Source organism: Anomaloglossus baeobatrachus, chromosome 7 (genome assembly GCF_048569485.1).
Source record: "Anomaloglossus baeobatrachus isolate aAnoBae1 chromosome 7, aAnoBae1.hap1, whole genome shotgun sequence".
Classification (NCBI taxonomy): domain Eukaryota; kingdom Metazoa; phylum Chordata; class Amphibia; order Anura; family Aromobatidae; genus Anomaloglossus; species Anomaloglossus baeobatrachus.
Genome location: NC_134359.1, coordinates 245,523,629 through 245,551,477, shown reverse-complemented (window position 1 = coordinate 245,551,477; position 27,849 = coordinate 245,523,629). Strand labels below are relative to the sequence as shown.

At 47.2% G+C, this 27,849-nt stretch overlaps 1 protein-coding gene across 2 annotated transcripts in view; it reads right to left on the bottom strand.

The window, feature by feature from the left end:
* Window positions 1-27,849, bottom strand: part of VWA3A (von Willebrand factor A domain containing 3A) — a 223,666-nt gene that overhangs the window by 65,901 nt on the left and 129,916 nt on the right. For both annotated transcript variants that reach the window (XM_075318003.1, XM_075318002.1), the window contains exons 22-28: window positions 27,264-27,419; window positions 24,719-24,809; window positions 24,394-24,501; window positions 16,331-16,428; window positions 3,243-3,395; window positions 963-1,071; window positions 503-647 (exon numbers count right to left, since the gene is read on the bottom strand). In XM_075318003.1, the coding sequence (XP_075174118.1) occupies window positions 503-647; window positions 963-1,071; window positions 3,243-3,395; window positions 16,331-16,428; window positions 24,394-24,501; window positions 24,719-24,809; window positions 27,264-27,419 (860 nt within the window). The remainder of the gene's footprint in view (window positions 1-502; window positions 648-962; window positions 1,072-3,242; window positions 3,396-16,330; window positions 16,429-24,393; window positions 24,502-24,718; window positions 24,810-27,263; window positions 27,420-27,849) is intronic.

The window sequence follows — 27,849 nt, the reverse complement described above, 5'->3', positions numbered from 1 at the left end:
CATCAACGATCCAGATCTGCTACATCAGTCGACTGCAACAACTTTGCTCCATCAGCGATCCAGATTTGCTACATTAGTCAATTACATCAACTGTGCTCTTATGGAGATCTTATCCAGATCTTATCCAGATCTGCTACATCAGCCGACTGCAATAACTCTGCTCCATCTGCAATCTAGCTCTGCTACATCAGCCGACTGCAATAACTCTGCTCCATCAGCAGTCTAGATCTGCTACATCAGCCAACTGCAACAACTCTGCTATATTAGCAATTCAGCACTACTACATTGGTCAGTTGCAATAAATTTGCAAAATCAGCCATCCAGCACCGATCAGCTACAAATGCCTCCACTGCTACTCCAACCAACTTTCTACAGGAATGGAAAATATATTAAGAAGTCCTCCAGAGTGCTACTTTAATGAGTGAAAATCTACACATTTCTGCAATAAATCAGTAACAAACAGGTCTGTAAATTTAATTACAAAAATATTATCTTCACTTACCAGACATTCCTTGGCATTAGCTGTTCCCATAGTAGTGATATTAACCCCTTTTGTAGTTCTGCCAAAAAGGGAGCCATAGAGCTGGATGCATCAATAAGTATACAGACTTTATTCTCCAATATAGTGCCAAACAGTCGACGGCTCCCTGCAATGTCGAGCACACGTTGGTAAGGATAACCTGGTTGGTGATACCGATTACAGTGGACCCTGATATTTTGAACAGAACTACACAAATACAGTATACAGCAGGCTCTGACCTACATTGTGAGCCCCAATGGGGACAGTGTTGCCAATGTATGTAAAGTGCTGTGGAATTAACAGCGCTATATAAGTGAATAAATATTATTATTATTTTATTTGTATAGGATTTTGTCTTCTACATGATTGGATTTTGAAAAGCTCCTCCATTTATACTGTAAAGTAAATTGCTACAGATTTCAGCTGGAAGACCAATAGTTACCTGAAAGAAGCCATTGAAGCCGCTGGATGTAGCGCTTTAAAGTTTTTTCTAGCTGTTCAATGTATTCTTCCAACTCTTTGGGCTGAAACTGAAGATGCTTCACAACCCCCTGTAAAAAAAATAAATCATCATTTTATGTAATCACATACTTTGTTAGGACGTATAGAGAATATATACTGTATAGGGCCCCTTCACATGTGCGCAGAAAAAATGCAAATGTGGCATGCTCAGTTTTGTCCGTCCATGTGGCCATCTGTGTGTACCGTCCGTGGGACATCCGTATGACACGTACCTCATCACAGCGAGGAGCGGTCACGTTCCTGACGTCACTGCTCATCAGAGCCCTGAGTCTCATGGAGCGCAGCATGAGCCAGGAGTGGCTGCTGCTCAAAGTCTATGACCTAGCTTCAACAACTACACTCCATTAGCAATCCAGATCTGCTACATCAGCCACCTGCAACAAACTCTGCTCCATCAGCAATCCAGATCTGCTACATCAGCCACCTGCAACAAACTCTGCTCCATCAGCAATCAAGATCTGCTACATCAGCCACCTGCAACAAACTCTGCTCCATCAGCAATCCAGATATGCTACATTAACCACCTGCAACAAACTCAGCTCCATTAATAATCCAGATCTGCTACATCAGACACCTGCAACAAACTCTGCTCCATCAGCAATCCAGATATGCTACATAAGTCACCTGCTGCAACAACTCTGCTCCATCAGTGATCAAGATCTGCTACAACAGCAACCTGCAACAACTCTGCTCCATCAAAGATCCAGATCTGCTATAGAAGGCAGCTGCAACAACTCTGCTCCATCAGCAATCCAGGTATGCTACATCAGCCACCTGCAACAACTCTGCTCCATCAGCAATCCAGATCTGCTACATCAGCCACCTGCAACGACCCTGCTCCATCAGCAATCCAGATCTGCTACATCAGACACCTGCAACAACTCTACTCTATCAGCAATCCGGATCTGCTACATCAGACACCTGCAACAACTCTGCTCCATCAGCAATCCAGATCTGCCACATCAGACACCTGCAACAACTCTGCTCCATCAGCAATCCAGATCTGCTACATCAGCCACCTGCAACAATTCTGCTCCATCAGCGATCCAGATCTGCTACATCAGCCATCTGCAACAATTCTGCTCCATCAATGATCTAGATCTGCTATATCAGCCACCTGCAACATCTCTGCTTCATCAACGATCCAGATCTGCTACATCAGCCAGCTGCAACATTAGCAATTCAGCACTACTACATTGGCCAGTTGCAATACATCTGATAAATCAGCCATCCAGCACTGATCAGTTACAAATGCTACTTCAGCCAACTGTATTCCAGTCCCACTATATTAGCCTCCACAGTTACACCTCTGAAATATATAACATAGTACCAGCTATACTATTCCAGTCATCAATATTCCAGTTCTGCTACATCAGTTTCTACTTCTACAGCTCAGCTCCCATAACTGTCTACAGTGCCATACCATAGCCACCTGTCCGTATCACTTCAATATCTACAAAACCCAGATCAGTGACTTCATGGATCCACCTTACCAGATGAGACATAACAGGTGGTTTAGCATTCTGCAATCTTTCTGCCATTCCTGTAATAGAAATCAGTAGGCATCGACTCCTGGTCAGCCTGTGAAAGCTTTGTGTTTATACAGATCAGCCAATCAGAGGAGGCAGAGCTGCAGTGGGAGGGAGAGAGCAGCAACCTGAACCAATGATGACACAGGGGGTGTGTCTCAGACCACCTTCAGGTCCCTGTGGACACTGTCACTCATTGCAGGTCTATCCTAATTTAAATGCTCTAAAAAGCACCGAAAAGAGCGAAATCTGTGATAATAAAATGCATTAAGTATCCTGTATGGAAAACAACATAAACATCATTTTAACCTTATGAGTGGTTAATCATTTTAACTGAACATTTGCATTTATTCCATTACAAATATCAATTACAGTATATTCTTTTTACAAAAAGAGCAGACAAAGAACATAAACAAGTGATAAGATAACGCAGGATACGCCAACCATAAGTAGAGTGGGTTATAAAAGAAAGGTCTGGTGGCAGATGAAACCTATACATATAGAATAAAACATCTTCAAAAAAACCTTTGTGAGAACATATCCCGATGGTTTGATAACACAGAGGATTCACAGATATTGACATCTTACTGAAACCCTTTTTTTAATCGAAATATTAAAATGATATTCTATAAGTAACCGTTGTGATCTGGAAGAAGAGAGAAGTGTCTTACATTGATCTCCACACTTGGGAAAATAGTGCAGTATTTTGCAGACACTTTCTTATGTAGCGCAGGCACCCGCTTTTTCTGGTGGGTGCAGTCCGGGCCAAACACCAGCCTGGTGAGCTCCAGCTTCAGCTTCTTTAAACCAAACCTTTTCAGCCACTTGTCGAAAAAAAAATAAGCAATGAGAAGAATGAGAACAAAACCACAGTAAAAAAGTTAATAAAATGTATAGCAAAACAATAAATCAAAGCCATTAAAGCTCTATGTTTTGTTTTTATAGGGGTCAGTGCTCTGGTCTACTCCAGCACTCCAAATAATTATTAATTTGTACGTATTAAGCCCCTCCAGGCGTTTATCATTTAACCCTTCGGATACCAGGTCAATATTGCCAATCAGAGGGGAGATCTTGCCGTCAGACTCTCTTTTTGTACACTGCAATCAGTGCTGCTTTTGCTTTTTGCAGAGTTAAAAGGTAACCCGTACATTCAAATAACTTTTCAGAATAAGCTGTCCTATGTGTACATGAGGAATAACACTATCTCTGGCCATTATATACATTGTATCAGCATTTTCACACATGATCATAAGGGTGCGATGTAACATGCCAGATCGCACATACGATTTGCCGAGATCGCACATGTGACCGGCGCTACAAAAAAATGACCTATGTGCGATCTCGGCAAATCTTATCTGCGATCTGGCGTGTTACATCGCTAACGAGATTGCTAGCGATGTCGCAGCGTGTAAAGCACCTTTAAGTATAATTTGCAATCAACTGAGATCTAGGTGGCGGAGGCATATACAACACATCACACAGAGGCCAGCTCTACATTCCTTTTTAGCACTTCTTTAAGCTGTACCAGCACTGAGGATACTGTTCACAGCAATACTGAGCTGTCTGAATGTGAATCAGCTTTGGGATGAGGTAAAAGACTTCTTAGATAGCTCCTTATGATCTTTCTATTTCTCCCTTTGCCTGTTTCCTCTCCCTGCTCCTCCCTCTTCCTCCTCGCTCCTCCAAATGTTTTTGTTTTGTTTTTTTCAAATTACACCTGCAGTCTGCCTTGTTTTATCAGGGATATAAGTGTTTTGTTTTTCCTGTGGATGCCAAGTTCAGGAGGCTGGGGGAGGAGAAGAGGTGTCTGATAAGCGGGGAAGGATATAGATTTATATACTTGATATATTACAAAGTTTCTTTGATTCTTCTGTACAGTCCCATTTTATATTCTTACATTTAGATCAATTTATTTAAGGGCTCATTCAGACGACCATTCCGTTTGTCCTGTTCAGTTCCTGTTTTTTGCGGACCTACTGACAAGACCATCTTTTCAATATCTTTTGTAGGATCGGACGGCACACGGAAGCACTTCCGGGTGCCATCAGTTCCTACAAAAAAACACATTGGATGCCTTATGTCTGTTCCATTATTATTGAACATGTTCTATTCTGTTCTGTAATTGCGGACTGTGACACAATACAAGTCAATGGGTCCGCAAAATCATTTCTGTGTGACTTCCGTCGGATGCCCCTGCAGTCTGTGTCCCTCTCCTGCACCAGCTCGCACTGCAGTATGTCAGCATCTGCCCACACAGTGACAAGGACCGACGTCAGGAGTTCAATGGACTTCATCACAGCAGGTAATGTACCTAGCTAATCTCATGACGTCTGTTACGGGGGGCTGTCTGATAATAACCGAAATGAGTATCAGACAGTCAGGGTCCACCGTGCAAAGACTTTGCTGCAGACTATGGCAGAGTCCAATACCTCTGTTAACTCACAGAAGGATATAATAAGTAAGTAAAGCAATTCCTCCCTTACTTGGAGGGTGTGTGGAATGATCTCTGTTTAATAATCACAGAGACAAAGGCAATGTGTGCGAAATGGCACCTACCTAGGTCCGCTCTTCTAGTGGTGCAAAAGAGACGAACAGCAGCGTAAGCCGCACAAAGCTCCTACCTGCGTTCGCTCCACTAGTGTGCGAGGACACGAACCACTAGATATGGCACCTGCCTAGGTCCGCTCTTCTAGTGGTGCAAAAGAGACGAACAGCAGCGTAAGCCGCACAAAGCTCCTACCTCTGTTCGCTCCCCTAGTGTGCGAGGATACGAACAACTGCCAGACGCAGTATAAGGAACGTTACCCTAGCGGCAACGTCCACCTACGAGTAGAATCACAAGGCCCAGCCAGACCATGTGCCTCAGGCACCTGCCTATGTCCGCTCCCCTAAGAGGTAAGGATACGGACAGCAGCCGAAGCTGTAAGGTATAAGAACGCTACCCTGCCGGTAGCGCTCACCTAGCATAGACAGAGGAATGCCTAGAGGAACGCGCACAGAGCGTCTACTCATATGCATGAACCAAGAGGACTGAGCACCATGCGGCGTGTGTCAGGGTCTTATATAGACTCTGTGCCTCATCCAAGATGGAGGACACCAGAGCCAATCCGCTGCCAGAACGACAGGAGTGACGTCATGCTGGCCTATCACCGAGCAAGACGTCACAAGCACATGACCAGCGACCAATCGGCATAGAAGGTGTCAGAGACATGTGACCTCGTGTCAGCGATGATGTCACCCGCACATGTGCAATGGCTCCAAGATTGGACTTAGTCTCCGGCGCTCGCACATGTGCAGTAGCAAGAAATCTGGACTTAGTCTCCAGCGCTCGCACATGTGCAGTAGCAAGAAATCTGGACTTAGTCTCCAGCGCTCGCACATGTGCAGTAGCAAGAAATCTGGACTTAGTCTCCAGCGCTCGCACATGTGCAGTAGCAAGAAATCTGGACATAGTCTCCAGTGCTCGCAGCAACCGTAACAGTACCTCCCCCTCAAGGGCCCCCCTCCCGGCGACGCAGGTAATCGGCAACTAAGTCGGGAGCATGGACAGCCTCCTCAGGCTCCCAAGAGCGATGTTCCAGGCCATAGCCCTCCCAATCTATCAAGAAGAACCTGCGCCCTCTAACCATCTTAGAACCAACTATGGCTCGTACTTCATAGCTAGAGCGAGAGGAATCAGAGGCAGGAGAGTGCACTTCACGAGCGTGAGGTAAAATAGCCGGCTTTAGCAGTGAGACATGGAATTTGTCATGAATCCTAAGATGGACAGGTAACTTCAATTGATAGACTATAGGATTTACCTGTCGAAGAACCTCATAAGGACCCAGGAAGCGAGGAGCAAATTTGACAGAGCTCAATCTAAGTCTCACGTGTTTTGCAGAGAGCCACACAAAGTCCCCTGGAGAAAAGACAGGAGCCGGGCGACGAAACCGATCGGACACCGTCTTCATACGGTCCTTAGCTGCTTGGATCGACTCTTGAGTCCGATCCCAAACCTCTCTGGCATTAGTTGCCCAGTCGGCCACAAGAGGAGGAGGTGCAGCAGCGGGAAACGGTACCGGTACCCTAGGGTGTTGCCCATTATTGAGTACGAACGGTGTCTGCCCAGTGGCCTCAGCCAGGGAATTGTTAAGGGCAAATTCTGCCCAGGGTAGGAGGGAGGACCAGTTATCGTGGTTCTCAGCAACAAAGTGTCGAAGGTATATAATCATAGATTGATTGGTACGTTCAACCAAACCATTAGTCTCCGGATGGTATGCCGAAGAGAGATTCAACTCAATTTGCAGAAGGCTACAAAAATCTCGCCAGAAACGGGAAGTAAATTGCGGGCCTCTATCACAAATGATACGATCTGGCATCCCGTGAAGCCTAAAGACATGCTTGAGGAATAGTTTGGCTAGTACCCTGGAAGATGGGATTCTCGATAACGGTACGAGATGAACCATCCGGGAGAAATGGTCCGTAATGACCCACACAAATCTATGTCCCTGTGAACATGGAAGATCACCCACAAAGTCCATGCCTACCACCTCCCATGGTCTATCTGGCACTGGTAAAGGATGCAAGAGCCCAGCCGGTCTCTGCCGTAATGGACGGTTGCGAGCACACGAGTAGCAGGAACCGACATATCTCTTGACGTGGCTGGCTAAGTGTGGCCACCAATACCACCTCTCCAGTAACTCTCGTGTCCGCCTAATACCAAAATGCCCACCCACCTTTGAGGTGTGGGCCCATGACAGTATATCATTCTGTCGATCAGGCGGAACAAAGGTCTTGCCCGGTGGGATTTGGTCTAACGTCACAGGGGAGAGCGTATGAAAAACCCTGGAGGGAAGGATAAGACGAGGTTCGTCAATCTCTTCCTGGGTAGAAAGCATAGAGCGAGACAGGGCGTCTGCCTTGTTATTCTTACTCCCAGACAGATAGTTGATGGAGAAGTGAAAGCGGGAGAAAAACAAGGACCAGCGGGCTTGGCGAGGATTCAGACGCTGAGCGGTTTGTAAGTACGTCAGATTCTTATGGTCTGTATAGACCTGGAAAGGATGTTTCGCTCCTTCCAGCAAGTGACGCCACTCCTCCAAGGCTAATCTCAAGGCGAGCAGTTCCCTATCCCCAATGGTATAGTTTCTCTCTGCCGGTGAAAAGGTTTTAGCAAAGAAGAAACACGGCCTTTTTCTACCTGCACCGTTCTTTTGATACAAGACCGCACCAGCACCCACTGAAGAGGCATCAACCTCTAAGAGGAAGGGCTTATTCTCATCGGGTCTTTGAAGAACGGGAGCAGTTGAAAAGTGTCTTTTTACTGCCTCAAAAGCCTGAGATGTCTCAGTAGACCAGGCTTTGGGATTAGCACCTTTCTTAGTCAAGGCCACCAAAGGGGCCACCAAAGTAGAAAAATGGGGTATGAACTGCCTGTAATAATTTATGAATCCTAAGAAGCGTTGCACCGCCTTCAAGGAATGAGGTTCGGACCATTGCAGGACAGCAGAGAGCTTCGCAGGATCCATAGCCAGACCCTCTTGTGAGATAATGTAACCCAAAAAAGGCAATGAGGACTGCTCGAATACACATTTCTCGAGTTTAGCAAACAATGAGTGCTCCCTTAAACGGGAAAGGACACGAACGACATCCTGACGATGAGTCTCCAGATCAGGAGAAAAAAATCAGGATGTCGTCCAGATACACCACTACTGAGGATAACAGTAAATCCCTGAACACATCGTTTACGAAGTCCTGAAATACTGCGGGTGCATTACATAACCCAAAAGGCATGACGAGGTATTCATAGTGACCGTCTCGGGTGTTAAAAGCGGTCTTCCATTCGTCACCCTTTCGAATTCGTACCAAGTTATACGCACCCCGCAGATCCAACTTCGTAAAAACTTGAGCTCCTCTCAGTCTGTCAAAGAGCTCCGAAATTAAAGGTAATGGGTATTTGTTCTTTATTGTGATTGCGTTGAGACCCCTGTAATCTATGCAGGGACGCAAATCACCCTCTTTCTTCCGAACAAAGAAAAACCCAGCTCCCGCGGGAGAGACAGACTTACGAATGAACCCCTTCTCTAAACTCTCTCTTATATAGGTCGACATGGCCTCCGACTCAGGTATCGACAGGGGGTAAACCCTGCCTTTAGGTGGAACCGAACCTGGGATAAGGTCTATGGCACAGTCATACGGCCCATGGGGTGGAAGAACCTCAGCACCCTGTTTGGAGAACACGTCAGCGAAATCCAAATAGGGTGTAGGTATGGGAGAGAGATCAGTTGATGCAACCGCAACGACCTTAGGTGGTAAGGGAAGACATCGGGACTGACATTTCGAACCCCAACTAATAATGCTGTCAGACTCCCAGTCAATGTGAGGAGCATGAGTCCGAAGCCATGGAAGACCCAGAAGGACGTCGTCTATACCCTCAGGCAAAACAAGAAAAGAAATCTCCTCTATGTGACTCTGAGACAGGGAAAGGCGCAAGGGAACTGTCCTCAATGTAATGGAGTCAGACAACATAGTTCCATTAACAACACGGACAGGAATAGGCGCCTCTAACATGATAGAGGGAATATTGTGTCCCTTGACAAATCCTGAGGACACAAAAATCCCGTCAGCTCCGGAATCCACAAAAGCCATAATAGGCCATGTATTCTCAGATAACGAGAGCTGACCTGGGATACAACACTTAGAGGGTGCAAAAGACGTCTCTAGTAACCCCCCTCTAATGGTTACTAGGCCAGGGAGTTTCCCTGACGACTAGGACACTTGTTGGCATAGTGCCCAGCCTGACGACATACGTAACATATAGGAGGACCAGACTTGCGTAGTCTGGAGAACGTATGACCTAACTCCATAGGAGTGGGAGATGTTTCAGATGCTGAGGAAGATGGTAGTGGACCCTCAACAACTGGAATAGCCCGATGCTTAGGGCGTGAGGAAGAGACCTCGAGTCTACGTTCCTTATGGCGTACATCGATCCTCGTTGCTACTGTGATCAAGTCCTCCAGAGAAGCAGGGACCTCACGAGTAGCAAGGGCATCCTTGACATAGCCTGCCAACCCTCTCCAGAAGATAGGAATCAACACCTTCTCTGGCCAATCTAGTTCTGCCACCAGAGTTCTAAAAGCAATGGCATAAGAACTAGTGGATAACGAACCCTGAGATAGATCTAACAGTCTCAGGGCCGCATCATGGGTAACCTGCGGACCCATGAATACCGCCTTAAGAGCATCAAGAAAGTCTTGATGTCTCAGAGTAACCACATCAGAGCGCTCCCATAGGGGAGTCGCCCATTCTAAGGCTTTGTCCTGAAGTAAGGAGATGATAAAGCCTACTCTGGACCTCTCCGTAGAGAAGCGAGAAGAGTTGACCTCTAGGTGTATCTGACACTGACTAATGAAACCACAACATGATCTGGCATCGCCAGAATATCTGTTTGGCAGAGCAAGTCGAGGATCATGTGCAGATGTCACCATGGTCTGAGGTTTATCCTCTATACTCTTGAGCCGTGACTCAAGTACTTGTATGTAACGGTGTAACTGCTGATATTCTGCCATAACTGCCAGACCCTTGGCTCAGTCCTAATGTTACGGGGGGCTGTCTGATAATAACCGAAATGAGTATCAGACAGTCAGGGTCCACCGTGCAAAGACTTTGCTGCAGACTATGGCAGAGTGCAATACCTCTGTTAACTCACAGAAGGATATAATAAGTAAGTAAAGCAATTCCTCCCTTACTTGGAGGGTGTGTGGAATGATCTCTGTTTAATAATCACAGAGACAAAGGCAATGTGTGCGAAATGGCACCTACCTAGGTCCGCTCTTCTAGTGGTGCAAAAGAGACGAACAGCAGCGTAAGCCGCACAAAGCTCCTACCTGCGTTCGCTCCACTAGTGTGCGAGGACACGAACCACTAGATATGGCACCTGCCTAGGTCCGCTCTTCTAGTGGTGCAAAAGAGACAAACAGCAGCGTAAGCCGCACAAAGCTTCTACCTCTGTTCGCGCCCCTAGTGTGCGAGGATACGAACAACTGCCAGACGCAGTATAAGGAACGTTACCCTAGCGGCAACGTCCACCTACGAGTAGAATCACAAGGCCCAGCCAGACCATGTGCCTCAGGCACCTGCCTATGTCCGCTCCCCTAAGAGGTAAGGATACGGACAGCAGCCGAAGCTGTAAGGTATAAGAACGCTACCCTGCCGGTAGCGCTCACCTAGCATAGACAGAGGAATGCCTAGAGGAACGCGCACAGAGCGTCTACTCATATGCATGAACCAAGAGGACTGAGCACCATGCGGCGTGTGTCAGGGTCTTATATAGACTCTGTGCCTCATCCAAGATGGAGGACACCAGAGCCAATCCGCTGCCAGAACGACAGGAGTGACGTCATACTGGCCTATCACCGAGCAAGACATCACAAGCACATGACCAGCGACCAATCGGCATAGAAGGTGTCAGAGACATGTGACCTCGTGTCAGCGATGATGTCACCCGCACATGTGCAATGGCTCCAAGATTGGACTTAGTCTCCGGCGCTCGCACATGTGCAGTAGCAAGAAATCTGGACTTAGTCTCCAGCGCTCGCACATGTGCAGTAGCAAGAAATCTGGACTTAGTCTCCAGCGCTCGCACATGTGCAGTAGCAAGAAATCTGGACTTAGTCTCCAGCGCTCGCACATGTGCAGTAGCAAGAAATCTGGACATAGTCTCCAGTGCTCGCAGCAACCGTAACAACGTCGGTGCTCGTGATGGCCTGCAGTGACCTGGCCTGACCTAATGATGTTAGCTCAGGTCACTGCACTACTCTCCCAGCCAATGGGGAACATTCTGTTTTTAGTTGACTGGGACAGTGACTATGGATCGTCGTGGGACCCCCTTATTGGATTACGCCAGACCCGGATTTGATTTTTCTTTCCAATAAATTGGTGAAAGAGGGAATGTTTTGGGGAGTGTTTTTTTAAATAAAAATTTGTTTGTCTTCAATTTTTTTATATTACTGACAAAAACAAAAACTGATCAAAATCTCTGGGCTTGATGCCAGGTGACATTACACAGCTGGTATCAACCCCATATATTACCCCGTTTGCCACCGCACCAGGACAACGGGATTAGCTGGGGCAAAGCGCCAGGATTGGCGCATCTAATGGATGCACCAATTCTGGGGTAGCTGTGGCCGGCTATTTTTAGGCTGGGGAGTGTCCAATAACCGTTGACCTTAGTCTGAGAATACCGGACCACAGCTGTACACTTTACCTTGGCTGGTGATTGAATTTGGGGGGGGACCTCACGTTTTTTGTTTTAAATTATTTATTTAATTTAAAATAACAGCATGGGGTGCCCTCTGTTTTGGATTATCAGCCAAGGTGAAGCTGCCAGCTGCGGTACAACCCTAGCTGGCTACAAAATAATAGGAGGGACCCCATGTCTTTTTTTAAATTATTTATTTATTTTTTCGCTAAGTACAAGGCTAAACACCCTTTAGTGCCACATGAAAGGCACTAAAGGGTGCAAGATTACAAAATGCAAGGGAGAGGGACATTATATATGTCATTCTCATCTATCTATGACAAACGCTGACATCATGAGGTAAGCTAAGTTCATCACCTGCGGTGATGAGCTCCGCTGAACTCGTGATGTCAGCGCTTGTCACTGAGTTTCATGGTCCGCCAAGTTCTCATATCAAGTATGGTGGGCTGTGACTAGAGGTGACACCGCTCAGGTGTTGTGCGGTTACAGCTGGAGTCCTCCACCGGTGACCGGAAATCACCTGAGTGGCGTCTCCGCTGACCGCGCGGCTCCCTTTACTTGCGGCCTGAATCTCACAGTAGGCGGTCATGTTCTATGGCTCTCGCTGTGAAATTCAGATGTAGCAGTGCTGGAAGCATCATGGGACCTTGTGAGGATTACGTCGGACCTGGAGTGGTGTATGGGGGTTAATAAAGCGGTGAAAGAGGGTGCTTTTTTGTCTTTTATTTCAAATAAAGGATTTTTTAGGTGTTTGTGTTTATTTACTTTCACTTACAGATTAGTGATAAGGGAGTGTCTCATAGACGCATGCCATCACTAATCTGGGACTTAGGGCGGCTTTGTACGTTGCAACATCGCACGTGCGATGTCGGTGTGGTCAAATCGAAAGTGACGCACATCCGACGCAAAAGCGTCGTTATCGTATCATCGGTACAGGCTCCGACTTTTTCATAATTACGCTGCCGCGACAGGTACGATGCTGTTCCTCGTTCCTGCGGCAGCACACATTGCTGTGTGTAAAGCCGCAGGAGCGAGGAACATCTCCTACCTGCCGCCGGCGGCTATACGGAAGGAAGGAGGTGGGCGGGATGTTTACATCCTGCTCATCTCCGCCCCTCCGCCGCTATTGGCCGCCTGCCGTGTGACGTCGCTATGACGCCGCACGACCCGCCCGCACGACCCGCCCCCTTAGGAAGGAGGCGGGTCGCCGGCCAGAGCGACGGTCGCAGGGCAGGTGAGTGCATCTGAAGCTGGCGTAGCAATAATTTTCGCTACGCCAGCTATCACAAGATATCGTACCTGCGACGGGGGAGGGGACTATCGCATGCGACATCGCAGCATCGGCTTGCGATGTCGCAACGTGCAAAGCCCACCTTAGTGGCAGCTATAGGCCGCTATTAACTCCTTATTACCCTGATTGCCACTGCACCAGGGCAGTCGGGAAGAGCCAGGTAAAGTCCTGGGACTGTCGCATCTAATGGATGCAACAATTCCGGGTGGCTGGTGGCTGATATTTTAGGCTAGGGGGCCGCCAATAATGTGGGTCTCCCCAGCCTGAGAATACCAGTCCCCAGCTGTAAGGCTTTATCTTGGCTGGGTATCAAAATTGGGGGGGACCGCACGCCATTTTTTAAAATTATTTATTGATTTTACGGTACTATTTAGACCCGCCCACTGGCGGCTGATTGGTTGCAGTTAGATAGATGTCACTCAGCATGGAGGCGTGTCTGACTGCAACCAATCACAGACGCCAGTGAGTCAGGGAAGCAGTGAATATGTATGAGCCAAATGAGTGGCCGGCTCGGGAAGACGAAAGAGCTGCCGCAGGAGCCGCCTCCTACCCCTTTGCACTGGATTATGTTCCCCATAGACTTTATATGGGGACGAGCATCTGGCCAGATACCGCCTTGGACTGTATGTAACCCTCATTCCGTTTTTTTGCGAGCCGCAAAAAAAAAAAAAAACGGAACTCAAATAGATGACACACGAACCGTATACAGAACGGAATTGATGCGATTGTCACACGAATGCATCCGTGGAAAAACAGGACTGTTTTTTGAGGACCGTAAAAACAGAACAGTCGTGTTAATGTAGCCTAAGAGGGGAGCAGTTTTGTATTACAAATATCGTTTCCTCCATTCTAGCACAGAAGCAGTCCTCCTGCACATTCAGCATAGTGAATATGTTTGTCATGATGTGGCAACTGACAAAGAAAACCATCAGGATTTGGCAGGGATTTATCTTTATACAGTGGACATCAAGTTCTTTAATGATCAAAAAAAATTTGACCCATTTATTTTTTGAGTTTCAAAAATATCAAACAGGAAAAAATATGAAAAAGCATGATCCTATTCTCTTGGTAAATAAGTTCTGTTTCTAAGTACTGCCTTTTTTGTGAAAAACAGTGGCAAAATTTACCTCTGCATAAAATCATACCATGCTGTTAATGTGCCTTAAAGGGAACCGGTCGGGTCCCCTATGCCTCTAACCCAGAAGCTTTCATACCTGTGTGCCTGAAATCCCTGCCTAACCAGATATGTGTAATGTTATTCACTAATAGGAATCTTTAAAAAAAAAACTACTTGTAACCCGCACTGTCCCTATGCTAATTATGCCTGTGACTAGTTGAAGGGTCTTTAGTTCCCGTGACTAGTTGGCCCTTTTTCCATGTTATCACACCCCTATGTGTTGTAAATGTCATCCGAGGTGGTGATGGTTTGGAGCTCCCTCTGGTGGTCAGGACTGGGGGTGAAGCTGACTGTGACTCAACAGCTGTGGGAGTTAATTGGGAGCTTGGGAAGCCCAATTGCAGATCAGCCTGGGTTATATAGAAGAGCATTGTCTGCTGGCTGGGGCCGGTGATAGATGTTTTTCTGCAGTCTTTAAAATTGGCATGGAGTTTGTCCTTCCATTTATCTTGTGCCTGTACCATTCCAGATAAGTTACAATCTTACAAGAGTACATGTTATAGTGGGGGAGAGTCTATGTGGTCTCAGTATTTTTATTATCAGGAGATTGGTATTTTTGCAGAGTTTTTTGCTGGCCGCATTCAGTCATCTGTCCTGTCCTGTTCTATCTAGGAAGTCGGGCCTCACCTTTGCTAATCTATATTTCCTATCTGTGTATTGTGTTTTCTTACATAACCATTGGCTTTATATGTTGGGGGCTTGCTATTCCTTTGGGGACTACTCTGAGGCAAGATAGGTTTTTTCATTTTTATCTGTGAGGTGTAGTACAGTAAGTTTCTCCGGCTGTGACGAGGCGTCTAGGTGTGTTTAAGGGCCCGTTACTCGCTACGATATATCTAACGATATGTCGTCGGGGTAACATCGTTAGTTACACATATATGGCATCGTTTGACATATCGTAGCGTGTGACAGCTACGAGCGACTGTGAACGAGTAAAAATACTCACCTTATCGTTGCTTGTTGACACGTCGCTCATTTTCAAAAAATCGACTGTCCTTCTGCGCGCGGGTTGTTCATTTTTCCCGAGGCAGCACACATCGCTCCCAGGAATGATGAACTGCAGCTTACCTGCGGCCGCTGGCAATGCGGAAGGAAGGAGGTGGGCGGGATGTTACGTCCCGCTCATCTCCGCCCTTCCGCTTCTATTGGGCGGCCCCTGTGTGACGTTGCTGTGACGCCGAACGTCCCTCCCCCTTCAGGAAGAGGATGTTCGCCGCCTACAGCGAGGTCGTTCGGGAGGTAAGTACGTGTGACGGGGGTTACCGACTTTGTGCGACACGGACAACAAATTGCCCGTGCCGCACAAACGATGGGGGCGAGTGCAATCACACATGCGATCGCATGATAAATCGCCGGGTGTAAAGCGGCCTTTAGGAACGCTCCACGACTACTTCTAGTGTGGTCTGACAGATAGGGGATTGTGGTCAGCTCAGGTTCCAACTATTGTTGTTTTTCTGCTGATGGCATTTTTGTGATCGTCCATGGGGACCAGATCATAACAGCACAGCACCTGGAAATCTCGCACATGGCTCATTTCGGCTGTGTTAGTGTGCCTTTGAAGCTGGGTGCACGCTTCCTGGCTTCATTAGGCGCACTGTGCATGACCATAAGTTCAGAAGACGGCTCACTTACAAATATTCTGAGCTTACGGTTATGCGCAGTACACCTAATGAAGCCGGCCGGTCATGTGCAATATTTCTAGGACCTGGTGGTGTTGCCGGCTCATGGAAATCATGTTATCGCACCCAGAGGGGCATGATAACATGGAAAAAGGGCCAAGTAGTCAAGGGAACTAAAACCCCTTCGACTAGTCACAGGCCTAATATAGCACAGGGAAAGTGAGGGTTAAAAGTCGTTGTTTTAAACATTCATATTAGTGAATAGTATTATACAGGGCTGGTTAGGGTGTGAATTTGGGCATACGGGTATCAATCTTGCTAGGTTGGGGCCATAGGGAACCTGACAGGTTCCCCTTAATGTAACATGGTAATAACGGTCATTACTGCCATACAGACCTATGGAGTTGTGCAATCCCCATCCACTAGTATCTTACTGCTTTTGTAGAGCAGGCTTCTTCTTCTTTAGGCAACACAATAAAAGGGATAGAGTTCCTCACAGTCTTGGTCTTTGGGTAATCTTTATACACCACCCCTGCCATAATTAAATAAATAACATAATCTTCTGTAAAATTAATTAATTTCTAAGTGACATAAATTTTCACTCTGAAAATCAGTTTAAACAAAAGTAATCAATACTGAAAAGAATAGTGATTTTTAGGTGATTTTGAGGAGTCTTTTTCTTTAGTGGGTCCAAAATAAAAAAAAAAAAAAACACACAAAAAAGCAAAAGAAGGGAATTTTGTTTACTTACCGTAAATTCCTTTTCTTCTAGCTCCAATTGGGAGACCCAGACAATTGGGTGTATAGCTACTGCCTCCGGAGGCCGCACAAAGTACTACACTTAAAAGTGTAAGGCCCCTCCCCTTCTGGCTATACATTCCCCCGTGGGAGCACGGGTCCCTCAGTTTTAGTGCAAAAGCAAGAAGGAGGAAAGCCAATAACTGTTTCAAAAACAAATTCAATCCGATAGACAATATCGGAGAACACAACTTATCAACATGAACAACATGTGCACCCGAAAAACAAATACCCTAAGAAAAAACAGGGCGGGTGCTGGGTCTCCCAATTGGAGCTAGAAGAAAAGGAATTTACGGTAAGTAAACAAAATTCCCTTCTTCTTTTTCGCTCCTAATTGGGAGACCCAGACAATTGGGACGTCCAAAAGCAGTCCCTGGGTGGGTAAAAGAATACCTCGTGATAGGGCTGTCAAGCAGCCCTTTCTTACAGGTGGGCCACCGCCGCCTGAAGGACTTGTCTACCTAGGCTGGCATCCGCCGAAGCGTAGGTATGCACCTGATAATGCTTGGTAAAAGTGTGCAGACTCGACCAGGTAGCCGCCTGGCACACCTGCTGAGCCGTAGCCTGATGCCGTAATGCCCAGGACGCACCCACGGCTCTGGTAGAATGGGCCTTCAGTCCAGATGGAATCGGAAGCCCAGCAGAACGGTAGGTGTGAAGAATTGGTTCCTTGATCCACCGCGCAAGGGTGGATTTGGAAGCTTGCGACCCTTTATGCTGACCAGCGACCAGGATAAAGAGTGCATCCGAACGGCGCATAGGCGCCGTGCGGGAAATGTAGATCCTGAGTGCTCTCACCAGGTCCAACAGATGCAAACCCTTTTCAAATTGGTGAACTGGATGCGGACACAAGGATGGTAAAGTGATATCCTGATTGAGATGAAAGGAAGATACCACCTTGGGAAGAAACTCTGGTATTGGACGCAGAACTACCTTATCTTGGTGAAACACCAGGAAGGGAGATTTGCAAGATAACGCCGCCAGCTCGGACACTCTCCGAAGAGACGTGACCGCCACTAGAAAAGCCACTTTCTGTGAAAGCCGAGAAAAAGAAATCTCCTTCATAGGCTCGAAAGGCGGCTTCTGGAGAGCAATTAGAACCTTGTTCAGATCCCAGGGTTCCAATGGCCGCTTGTAAGGGGGAACGATATGACAAACCCCTTGCAGGAACGTGCGTACCTTAGGAAGTCGCGCTAGGCGTTTCTGAAAAAATACGGATAGCGCGGAAACTTGACCTTTAAGGGAGCTAAGCGACAAACCTTTTTCCAACCCAGACTGCAGGAAGGAAAGAAAAATAGGCAATGCAAATGGCCAGGGAGAAACTCCCTGGGCAGAGCACCAAGATAGGAATATCTTCCACGTCCTGTGGTAGATCTTGGCGAAGGATGGTTTCCTAGCCTGTCTCATGGTGGCAACAACTTCATGAGATAAACCTGAGGTCCCTAGGATCCAGGACTCAATGGCCACACAGTCAGGTTCAGGGCCGCGGAATTCAGATGGAAAAACGGCCCTTGAGACAGCAAGTCTGGACGGTCTGGTAGCGCCCACGGTTGGCCTACTGTGAGATGCCACAGATCCGGGTACCACGACCTCCTTGGCCAGTCTGGAGCGACGAGAATGGCGCGGCGGCAGTCGGACCTGATTTTGCGGAGCACTCTGGGCAACAATGCCAGAGGTGGGAACACATAAGGTAGCTGGAACTGCGACCAATCTTGAACTAAGGCGTCTGCCGCCAGAGCTCGGTGATCGTGAGACCGTGCCATGAAAACCGGGACCTTGTTGTTGTGCCGTGACGCCATCAGGTCGACGTCCGGCATCCCCCAGCGGCGACAGATCTCTTGAAACACGTCCGGGTGGAGGGACCATTCTCCTGCGTCCATGCCCTGGCGACTTAGAAAGTCTGCTTCCCAGTTTTCCACGCCTGGGATGTGAACTGCGGATATGGTGGATGCTGTGTCTTCCACCCACGTCAGAATCCGCCGGACTTCCTGGAAGGCTTGCCGACTGCGTGTTCCCCCTTGGTGGTTGATGTACGCCACCGCTGTGGAATTGTCCGACTGAATCCGGATCTGCTTGCCTGCCAGCCACTGTTGGAAGGCTCGCAGGGCAAGAAAAACTGCTCTGATTTCCAGAACATTGATCTGAAGGGTGGACTCTTTCTGAGTCCACGTACCCTGAGCCCTGTGGTGAAGAAACACTGCTCCCCACCCTGATAGGCTCGCATCTGTCGTGACCACCGCCCAGGATGGGGGTAGAAACGACCTTCCCTTTGACAATGAGGTTGGAAGAAGCCACCACCGGAGAGAGTCCCTGGCTGTCTGAGAGAGGGAGACATCCCTGTCGAGGGACGTCGACTTCCCGTCCCATTGGCGGAGAATGTCCCATTGTAGAGGGCGCAGATGAAACTGCGCGAAAGGGACTGCTTCCATTGCTGCCACCATTTTCCCTAGGAAATGCATGAGGCGCCTCAAGGAGTGCGACTGGCTCTGAAGAAGAGATTGCACCCCTGTCTGCAGCGAGCACTGCTTGTCCAGTGGAAGTTTCACTATCGCTGAGAGAGTATGAAACTCCATGCCAAGATATGTTAGTGATTGGGTCGGGGTTAGATTTGACTTTGAAAAGTTGACAATCCACCCGAACCTCTGGAGAGTCTTCAGTGCCACGTTCAGACTGTGTTGGCATGCCTCTTGAGAGGGTGCCTTTATCAGCAGATCGTCCAGATACGGGATCACAGAGTGACCCTGTGAGTGCAGGACTGCTACTACTGCTGCCATGACCTTGGTGAAGACCCGAGGGGCTGTTGCCAGCCCGAAAGGAAGCGCTACGAACTGCAGGTGTTCGCTTCCTATAACGAAGCGTAGAAAACGCTGATGCTCTGGCGCAATCGGTACGTGGAGATAAGCATCTTTGATGTCTATTGATGCTAGGAAATCTCCTTGAGACATTGAGGCGATGACGGAGCGGAGAGATTCCATCCGGAATCTCCTGGTTTTTACGTGTTTGTTGAGCAACTTTAGATCCAGGACGGGACGAAACGACCCGTCCTTCTTTGGCACCACAAACAAATTGGAGTAAAAACCGTGACCTTGTTCCTGAAGAGGAACGGAAGTCACCACTCCTTCCGCCTTTAGAGCGGCCACCGCCTGCAGCAGAGCATCGGCCCGGTCGGGCGGTGGAGAAGTTCTGAAGAAACGAGTTGGAGGACGAGAGCTGAACTCTATCCTGTACCCGTGAGACAGAATGTCCCTCACCCAACGGTCTTTGACCTGTGACAGCCAAATGTCGCCAAAGCGGGAGAGCCTGCCACCGACCGAGGATGCGGAGAGAGGAGGCTGAGAGTCATGAGGAAGCCGTCTTGGTAACGGTTCTTCCTGCTGTCTTTTTTGGGCGTGATTGAGTCCGCCAAGAATCTGAGCCTCTCTGATCCTTTTGAGTCCTTTTGGACGAGGAGAATTGGGACCTGCCTGAGCCTCGAAAGGACCGAAAACCAGACTGACCCCTCCTTTGTTGGGGTTTGTTTTGTCTGTGTTGAGGTAAGGATGAATCCTTACCCTTGGAGTGTTTAATGATTTCATCCAAACGCTCACCAAACAATCGGTCACGAGAAAAAGGCAAACTGGTTAAGCACTTCTTGGAAGCCGAATCTGCCTTCCATTCTCTCAACCATAGGGCTCTGCGTAAAACCACGGAGTTGGCTGACGCCACCGCCGTACGGCTCGTAGAGTCTAGGACAGCATTAATCGCGTAAGACGCGAATGCAGACATTTGAGAGGTCAATGGTGCCACCTGCGGAGCAGATGTACGTGTGACTGAGTCAACTTGCGTAAGCCCAGCTGAAATAGCTTGGAGTGCCCATACGGCTGCAAATGCTGGCGCCAACGACGCTCCAATAGCTTCATAGATGGATTTCAACCAGAGCTCCATCTGTCTATCAGTGGCATCTTTAAGTGCCGCTCCATCTTCTACTGCAACTAAGGATCTAGCTGCAAGCCTGGAGATTGGAGGATCCACCTTGGGACACTGGGTCCAGCCCTTGACCACGTCAGGGGGGAAAGGATAGCGTGTATCTTTAAGCCGTTTGGAAAACCGCTTATCAGGATAAGCGTGGTGTTTCTGGATTGCGTCTCTAAAGTCAGCGTGGTCCAGAAAAGAGCTTAATTTACGCTTGGGATATCTGAAATGGAATTTCTCATGCTGTGAAGCTGACTCCTCCGCAGGAGGAGCTGGCGGAGAAATATCTAACATCTTATTGATGTACGCTATAAGATCATTCACTATGGCGTCACCATCCGGTGTATCCAGATTGAGAGCGGTCCCAGGATCAGAATCCTGGTCAGTTACATCCGCCTCATCACCCATAGATTCATCCCGCTGGGATCCTGACCAGTGAGACGAAGTTGAGGGCCCCTCATAGCGAGCCCGTTTAGGGTGTCTGGGACTGTTGTCCGAGTCAGAGACGTCACCCTGGGGTGCGTGTGACACCCCCGGAGCACGGAAGTGTTCCAGTTGAGGGGGACCAGGGAGCAATGATTCAACAGTGTCCGTGGTCTGAGTTACTGGTCTAGACTGCAATGTTTCAAGAATTTTAGACATAGTCATAGACAATCTGTCAGCAAAAGCTGCAAACTCCGTTCCTGTCACCTGGACAGCATTCACAGGTGGTACACCCTGGGTCACGTCTAGCAGAGGCCCCGGCTGTGCAAGTGTCACAGGGGCCGAGCACTGCACACAATGGGGGTCAGTGGAACCTGCCGGTAGAGCAGCCCCACATGCGGTACAGGCAGCATATAACGTCTGTGCCTTCGCACCCTTGCGTTTTGCGGACGACATGCTGTTGCCTCCTTGTAATCTAGGAGGGTATATAGCCGAGAACACCAGCGACCGTACAGTGTCAGTATTTGCAAACACAAAATACCAGGTACACAAACGGCACAAGTGGGGGTGAGCCCTTGAGGGCTGCTTACCGCCCGCTGAACAGCGGGTATGAGGCCGTAGAATCCCGTGTCTGGGTCTCCCCGTCTCCCCTCTGCAGCTCAGCGTGCAGGCAGGAATGGCTGCCGGCGTCCTGTGAAGAGGGGCGGACCGTGGGCGTGCCACAGACAAAAGTGCGGGAAACTGCGTCCCCCTGTGCCTAGTGTGAGGGCTGGAGTATGTAAAAAAGACTCCAGCCCTCAGCGCTGATGCTCTGTCTGACTGGCAGGTGCGGAGGCGGGCACGAGACGAACTAGGCCGCAAAAGCCGGGGACTGTAGTAATAAGCGCGGCCGAGATATATGCATGGCCAGCGCGGAAGTCCCCGGCGCACCACAAGTCCCAGCCGTGTCACAGTGCGACTGACCCCAGCGGCCGGCGCGACCGTTCGCCCTGATCTACCCACTCAGCCGAGCTGTAGTGAGGAAATGGCACAAGCGCAGCAGCGCTGATGTCCCCGGCGCACTAACACACCCAGCAATGCTGCGGTGTGCGCGCGTATGCACGGGGACACAGAGAACCTTGACGGAGCAGGGCCATGTCCCTGACGATACTCAGCTCCATATCCAGCGGCTTCTCCAGGGGCTGCGGATGGAGCACGGTCTCCTGTGCCTGGAGACCGGTAAATCCCACTTCACCCAGAGCCCTAATGGGGGTGGGGAAGGAATCAGCATGTGGGCTCCAGCCTCCGTACCCACAATGGGTACCTCAACCTTAACAAACACCGCCGACAGAAAGTGGGGTGAGAAGGGAGCATGCTGGGGGCCCTATATGGGCCTTCTTTTCTTCCATCCGACATAGTCAGCAGCTGCTGCTGACTAAACAGTGGAGCTATGCGTGCGTGTCTGACCTCCTTCGCACAAAGCAAAAACTGGGGGACCCGTGCTCCCACGGGGGGGTGTATAGCCAGAAGGGGAGGGGCCTTACACTTTTAAGTGTAGTACTTTGTGCGGCCTCCGGAGGCAGTAGCTATACACCCAATTGTCTGGGTCTCCCAATTAGGAGCGAAAAAGAAAAGTTCATCTCACACAGCTTGAGAGGCGAATATTAAAAATTAAATATCAGGGAAGGTGCAACTAAGGGGTCTAAGGCCTCCTGAAAATATACCGTATTTTTCGGACCATAAGACGCAGTTTTTTTCCCCCCAAATGTTGGGGGAAAGTGGGGGGTGCGTCTTATGGTCTGAATGTGTCTGCGGGGAATGAGGGTGCTGCGGTGGAGCGGGTCATCGGGGCACGAGCAGGCTGTAGCAGCGCCTGCCATGACCACGTGGGTCCGCTCATTATATATGCACGCCCATCCTCCCGCCCATCATCTCTCAGCGCTGAAGCTGACGCTGACAGGTGGGTGGGATGATGAGCAGGGGGTTCGCGCATAGTAAACAGCCGGCCGCATAATCACCCCTGGCAACTACATCCTGGAGTGATCATGCAGCTGTATTCACTGCCCCCCGTGCATCATCATCAGCGCGCGGTGCAGTGAATCAGTACTCACCGTTCCCCTGCAGCACCGCGATGTCCTCCTGTCTGCCGGCTCAGGCTGTGTGGAGACTAGCGGCGCTCACAGCGATGACGTCATCGCTGTGCGCACGTGTCCACACGCAGCCGGAGCCGGCAGACAGGAGGACGTTGCGATGCTGCTGGGATCGTGGCCGGCTCAACACAGCGCTGCCGGCACAGACGGGAGGAGGAGCCATGCTGCGTGGAGCGAGGAAAGGTGAGTACAGTATAAACGTTTATTTATTTTTTGTGTGCCACAGGATGCCGGACATATAGCAGGATGATGGGGGTATATGAGCAGGATGATGGGGGTATATGAGCAGAATGATGGGGGTATATGAGCAGAATGATGGGGGTATATGAGCAGGATGGGGGTATATGAGCAGGATGATGGGGGTATATGAGCAGGATGATGGGGGTATATGAGCAGGATGATGGGGGTATATGAGCAAGATGATGGGGGTATATGAGCAGGATGATGGGGGTATATGAGCAGGATGGGGTATATGAGCAGGATGATGGGGGTATATGAGCAGGATGATGGGGGTATATGAGCAGGATGATGGGGATATATGAGCAGGATGATGGGGGTATATGAGCAGGATGATGGGGGTATATGAGCAGGATGATGGGGGTATATGAGCAGGATGATGGCGTATATAGCAGGATGAAGGCGTATATAGCAGGATGATGGTGTATATAGCAGGATGATGGCGTATATAGCAGGATGATGGCATATATAGCAGGATGATGACGTATATAGCAGAATGGGAGCACATACCAGGATAGAGGTATAAAGCAGGATGCGGCCATATGCCAGGATGGAGTATATAGCAGGACAGGATGGGGTATATAGCATGATGCGGCCATATACCAGGATGAGGTATATAGCAGGATGGGAGCACATACCAGGATGGCAGTATATAGCAAGATGGGACATATATATATATATACATACAAGGCAGGAGGATCATTACCAGGATGGGGTACCTTAGTAGAGAATTTGGGGACATTACCCCCATAACAGTGTCAGCAGCAGATCCTCGCCCCATAACAGTGTGTCATGACCACATTTTTTGCTTAAAATTTTATTTTCCTATTTTCCTTCTCTAAAACCAGGGTGCGTCTTATGGTCAGGTGCGTCTTATAGTCCGAAAAATACGGTACTTTTTTCACAAGCTTGTGAAAATGACTTATCACAAAGGTAATGAGGCAATGAAGGTCGCGTACCAATATCTTTCCCGTTTTCGGTGTAAAAGGAGCTGATGGACGGTTTCTCTTGTCTCTTATGTTTTGCCTTCTTGTCATTGGTAAAACCCCAATCTTTAAATGGCTGAGCTGTAAAACATTTTTTAATTGTAATTATATTAATTTATACAGAACAGAATACCGCATATCCAAATCCTAATGTTCACTAGGTCATTGCCCCTTTTAATTGTTACTGGATGTCTGGCAATACCTGAATATTATTTTCTGACTGTCTAAGCTAATTATTTGGCAAAGTAGTAATAATAATTGATATTCTGTCATATTAGGACCTGGAGAAATAAAGTACCTGGAGGAATATCAGCCTTGGCACTATTTGGTCTCCACAGCAATGCTTTGATGTTAGGATCTTTCTTTCCTTCTTCGTCATCTCTGAGACCCTAAAATCAGTTATCGTAAGTGCTGAATTACAGATCATAATGAATATATGAACCAAAGACACTTCAATGCTTTAGGAAAGAAGGAAGACCCAAATTGTTGCATGAGTGGAAGACAACAGCAGAGTGCTACATACATTGCACTTTTGGGACATCACACAGTTGCAAATAGTAGGCACAATGTGAGGAACGCGTTTCCAGGCTATCAAGGAATCACTATCATTGCCTTACTATAGACTGGTAAAAAGCAGTGATCTCATTAGGTCTGTTTCACACATCAGACATTTAAGGTCCTAGTATGGACTGCAATTTTTGGACTGGTTTCTTGCCCCAAACTCAACGGCTTCAAGAAACGTGTCGTCGGTCAGGAAATCATGGTCTGTACTTGGACACGTGAAAATGGCTTTATGCTGCAATCCATACAAGAGCATCTCAATAAATTACAATATCATCAAAAGATTACCGTAATTTATTTCAGTAATTCAATACAAAAAGGGAAACACATATATTATATAGAGTCATTACACACTGAGGGATCTATTTCAAGTCTTTATTTCTGTTAATATTGATGATTATGGATTTTCAGTAGCCCAACATTTCTGAGTTTAAAATCAGTTTTTCAGTTGGTCTTATACAATATTCTAATTTTCTGAGATAATGACTTTTGGGTTTTCATTGGCTGTAAGCCATAATCACCAACATTAACAGAAATAAACACTGGAAATAGATCCCTCTGTGTGTAATGACTCTATATAATATATAGGAATGGATCCCTCTGTGTGTAATGACTATATATAATATATAGGAATAGATCCCTCTGTGTGTAATGACTATATAATATATAGCAATAGATCCCTCTGTGTGTAATGACTCTATATAATATATAGGAATAGATCCCTCTGTGTGTAATGACTATATATAATATATAGGAATAGATCCCTCTGTGTGTAATGACTATATAATATATAGCAATAGATCCCTCTGTGTGTAATGACTCTATATAATATATAGGAATAGATCCCTCTGTGTGTAATGACTATATATAATATATAGGAATAGATCCCTCTGTGTGTAATGACTATATAATATATAGCAATAGATCCCTCTGTGTGTAATGACTCTATATAATATATAGGAATAGATCCCTCTGTGTGTAATGACTCTATATAATATATAGAAATAGATCCCTCTGTGTGTAATGACTCTATATAATATATAGAAATAGATCCCCCTGTGTGTAACGACTCTAAATTAGGTCCTCTTCACACGTCAGTAAAAAAACACTGACTTGTAAAACACGCACATGTCCCTCCGTGTTCTGTGATTCACGGCACACGTGGGTTGTCCATGTGCAATCCGTGATTGCAAATGGACATTACTCACCTGCCTTCGCTCCTGCTGTCCATGGTGCTGAGCTCCTCGGCTCTGCAGCGTCCGCCCACTTCTCTCTGCAGCTACTTCCGGGTCGGCTGTTCCTGCTTTCAAAAATATTCATGAGCCGGGCAGGAGCTGCAGAGAGCGGAGGCTGCAGAGCGAATTGCTGGAAAGGTTAGTTGAAAATGTTTATTATTTAATATGTCAGTGTTTTTCTGGTACGTGTTTCACGGGTCACACCATAGTGTGGTCCGTGGGTCATCAGTGATGCCAGAAAAAAATGGACTTGTCTCTGTGCAGAATCACGGACACGTGTGCACGCTGCACGGAGACATGTTCAGTGAAAAATCACTGATGTGTGAGCAGACCCATTGATTATAATGGGTCTGCGTATGTCAGTGATTCTGGTATGTATAAAAAAAGCACATACGTACCAGAATCACTGACGTGTGAAGGGGGACTAATATATAGGAATATATCGCTCTGTGTGTAATGACTGTATATAATATATAGACATAGATCACTCTGTGCGTAATGACTCTATATAATATATAGAAATAGATCCCTCTGTGTGTAACGACTCTATATAATATATAGACATAGATCCCCCTGTGTGTAACGACTCTATATAATATATAGAAATAGATCCCTCTGTGTGTAACGACTCTATATAATATATAGACATAGATCCCTCTGTGTGTAATGACTATATAATATATAGAAATAGAACCAACTCTATATAATATATGTGTTTCCCTTTTTGTATTGAATTACTGAAATCAAATAACTTTTTGATGGTATTCTAGCTTATTGAGATGCACATGTATGTAGTGGAGTGGCAGAATAAGGCAGGAACATGGCGCTGTCTGCAAAACTGGATCTGGTAAAAAAAATTTTTCAGATTTAGCACCTACTCATTTAAACATCTGAGAACATCTTTGTTTTATCCATGTTTAAAGCTATGTTTTAAAATCTTATCACAGGTAACAGGAGAGGGATATACTGTTACCTTATGCACACTAATACCAGTTTCTTGGACAGACAGGTATAGTACTCATTATACCATATCTACAGGCTACAAACCATTCTAGCAAGTGTCAGAGCTGTTGGCTTTGGAAGTGGAAGTTTTTTTGGCTTCTGCTTTTCCTTTTGAAAAGAGAACTCCGGGGTGTTTGCTGGATTCGGGCTTTCGTCTTTAGTCCCTGCACGATATTTTAATGCTTCCACCAAGTAAGCACACTGCAAATGAGGAAAACACAAACTACTAAACTACTATTTTATTAAGTGGCGGTAATATGATGAACCATGGACATAACTAATATAACAATAAACATTCATACTAGTCATTTCCAAGTAGCATTCTCATAGTCCAGATTGTAGGGCCACATGTTGATGTTCAGCCGTTTCATCCGACTCAATGGCCTTTACTTGCATAGGTGGTACCGTGTGTCTCTTGCCAGAATTAGCAATTTTTCAGACCATATAAATTTAATGCAGAGCGTTCTCTCATTGTACATAAAAAAAACATTAAAAAAAACCAAACATATATATATATTAGTGTGTGTGTGTGTTTATATTTTTTTTTGTTTTCAATATGTGTGTATTATTAGTTGGAATTAATAAAAATTCCTAGAAATATATTTATTTATTGGTAATTGTCCATATATGA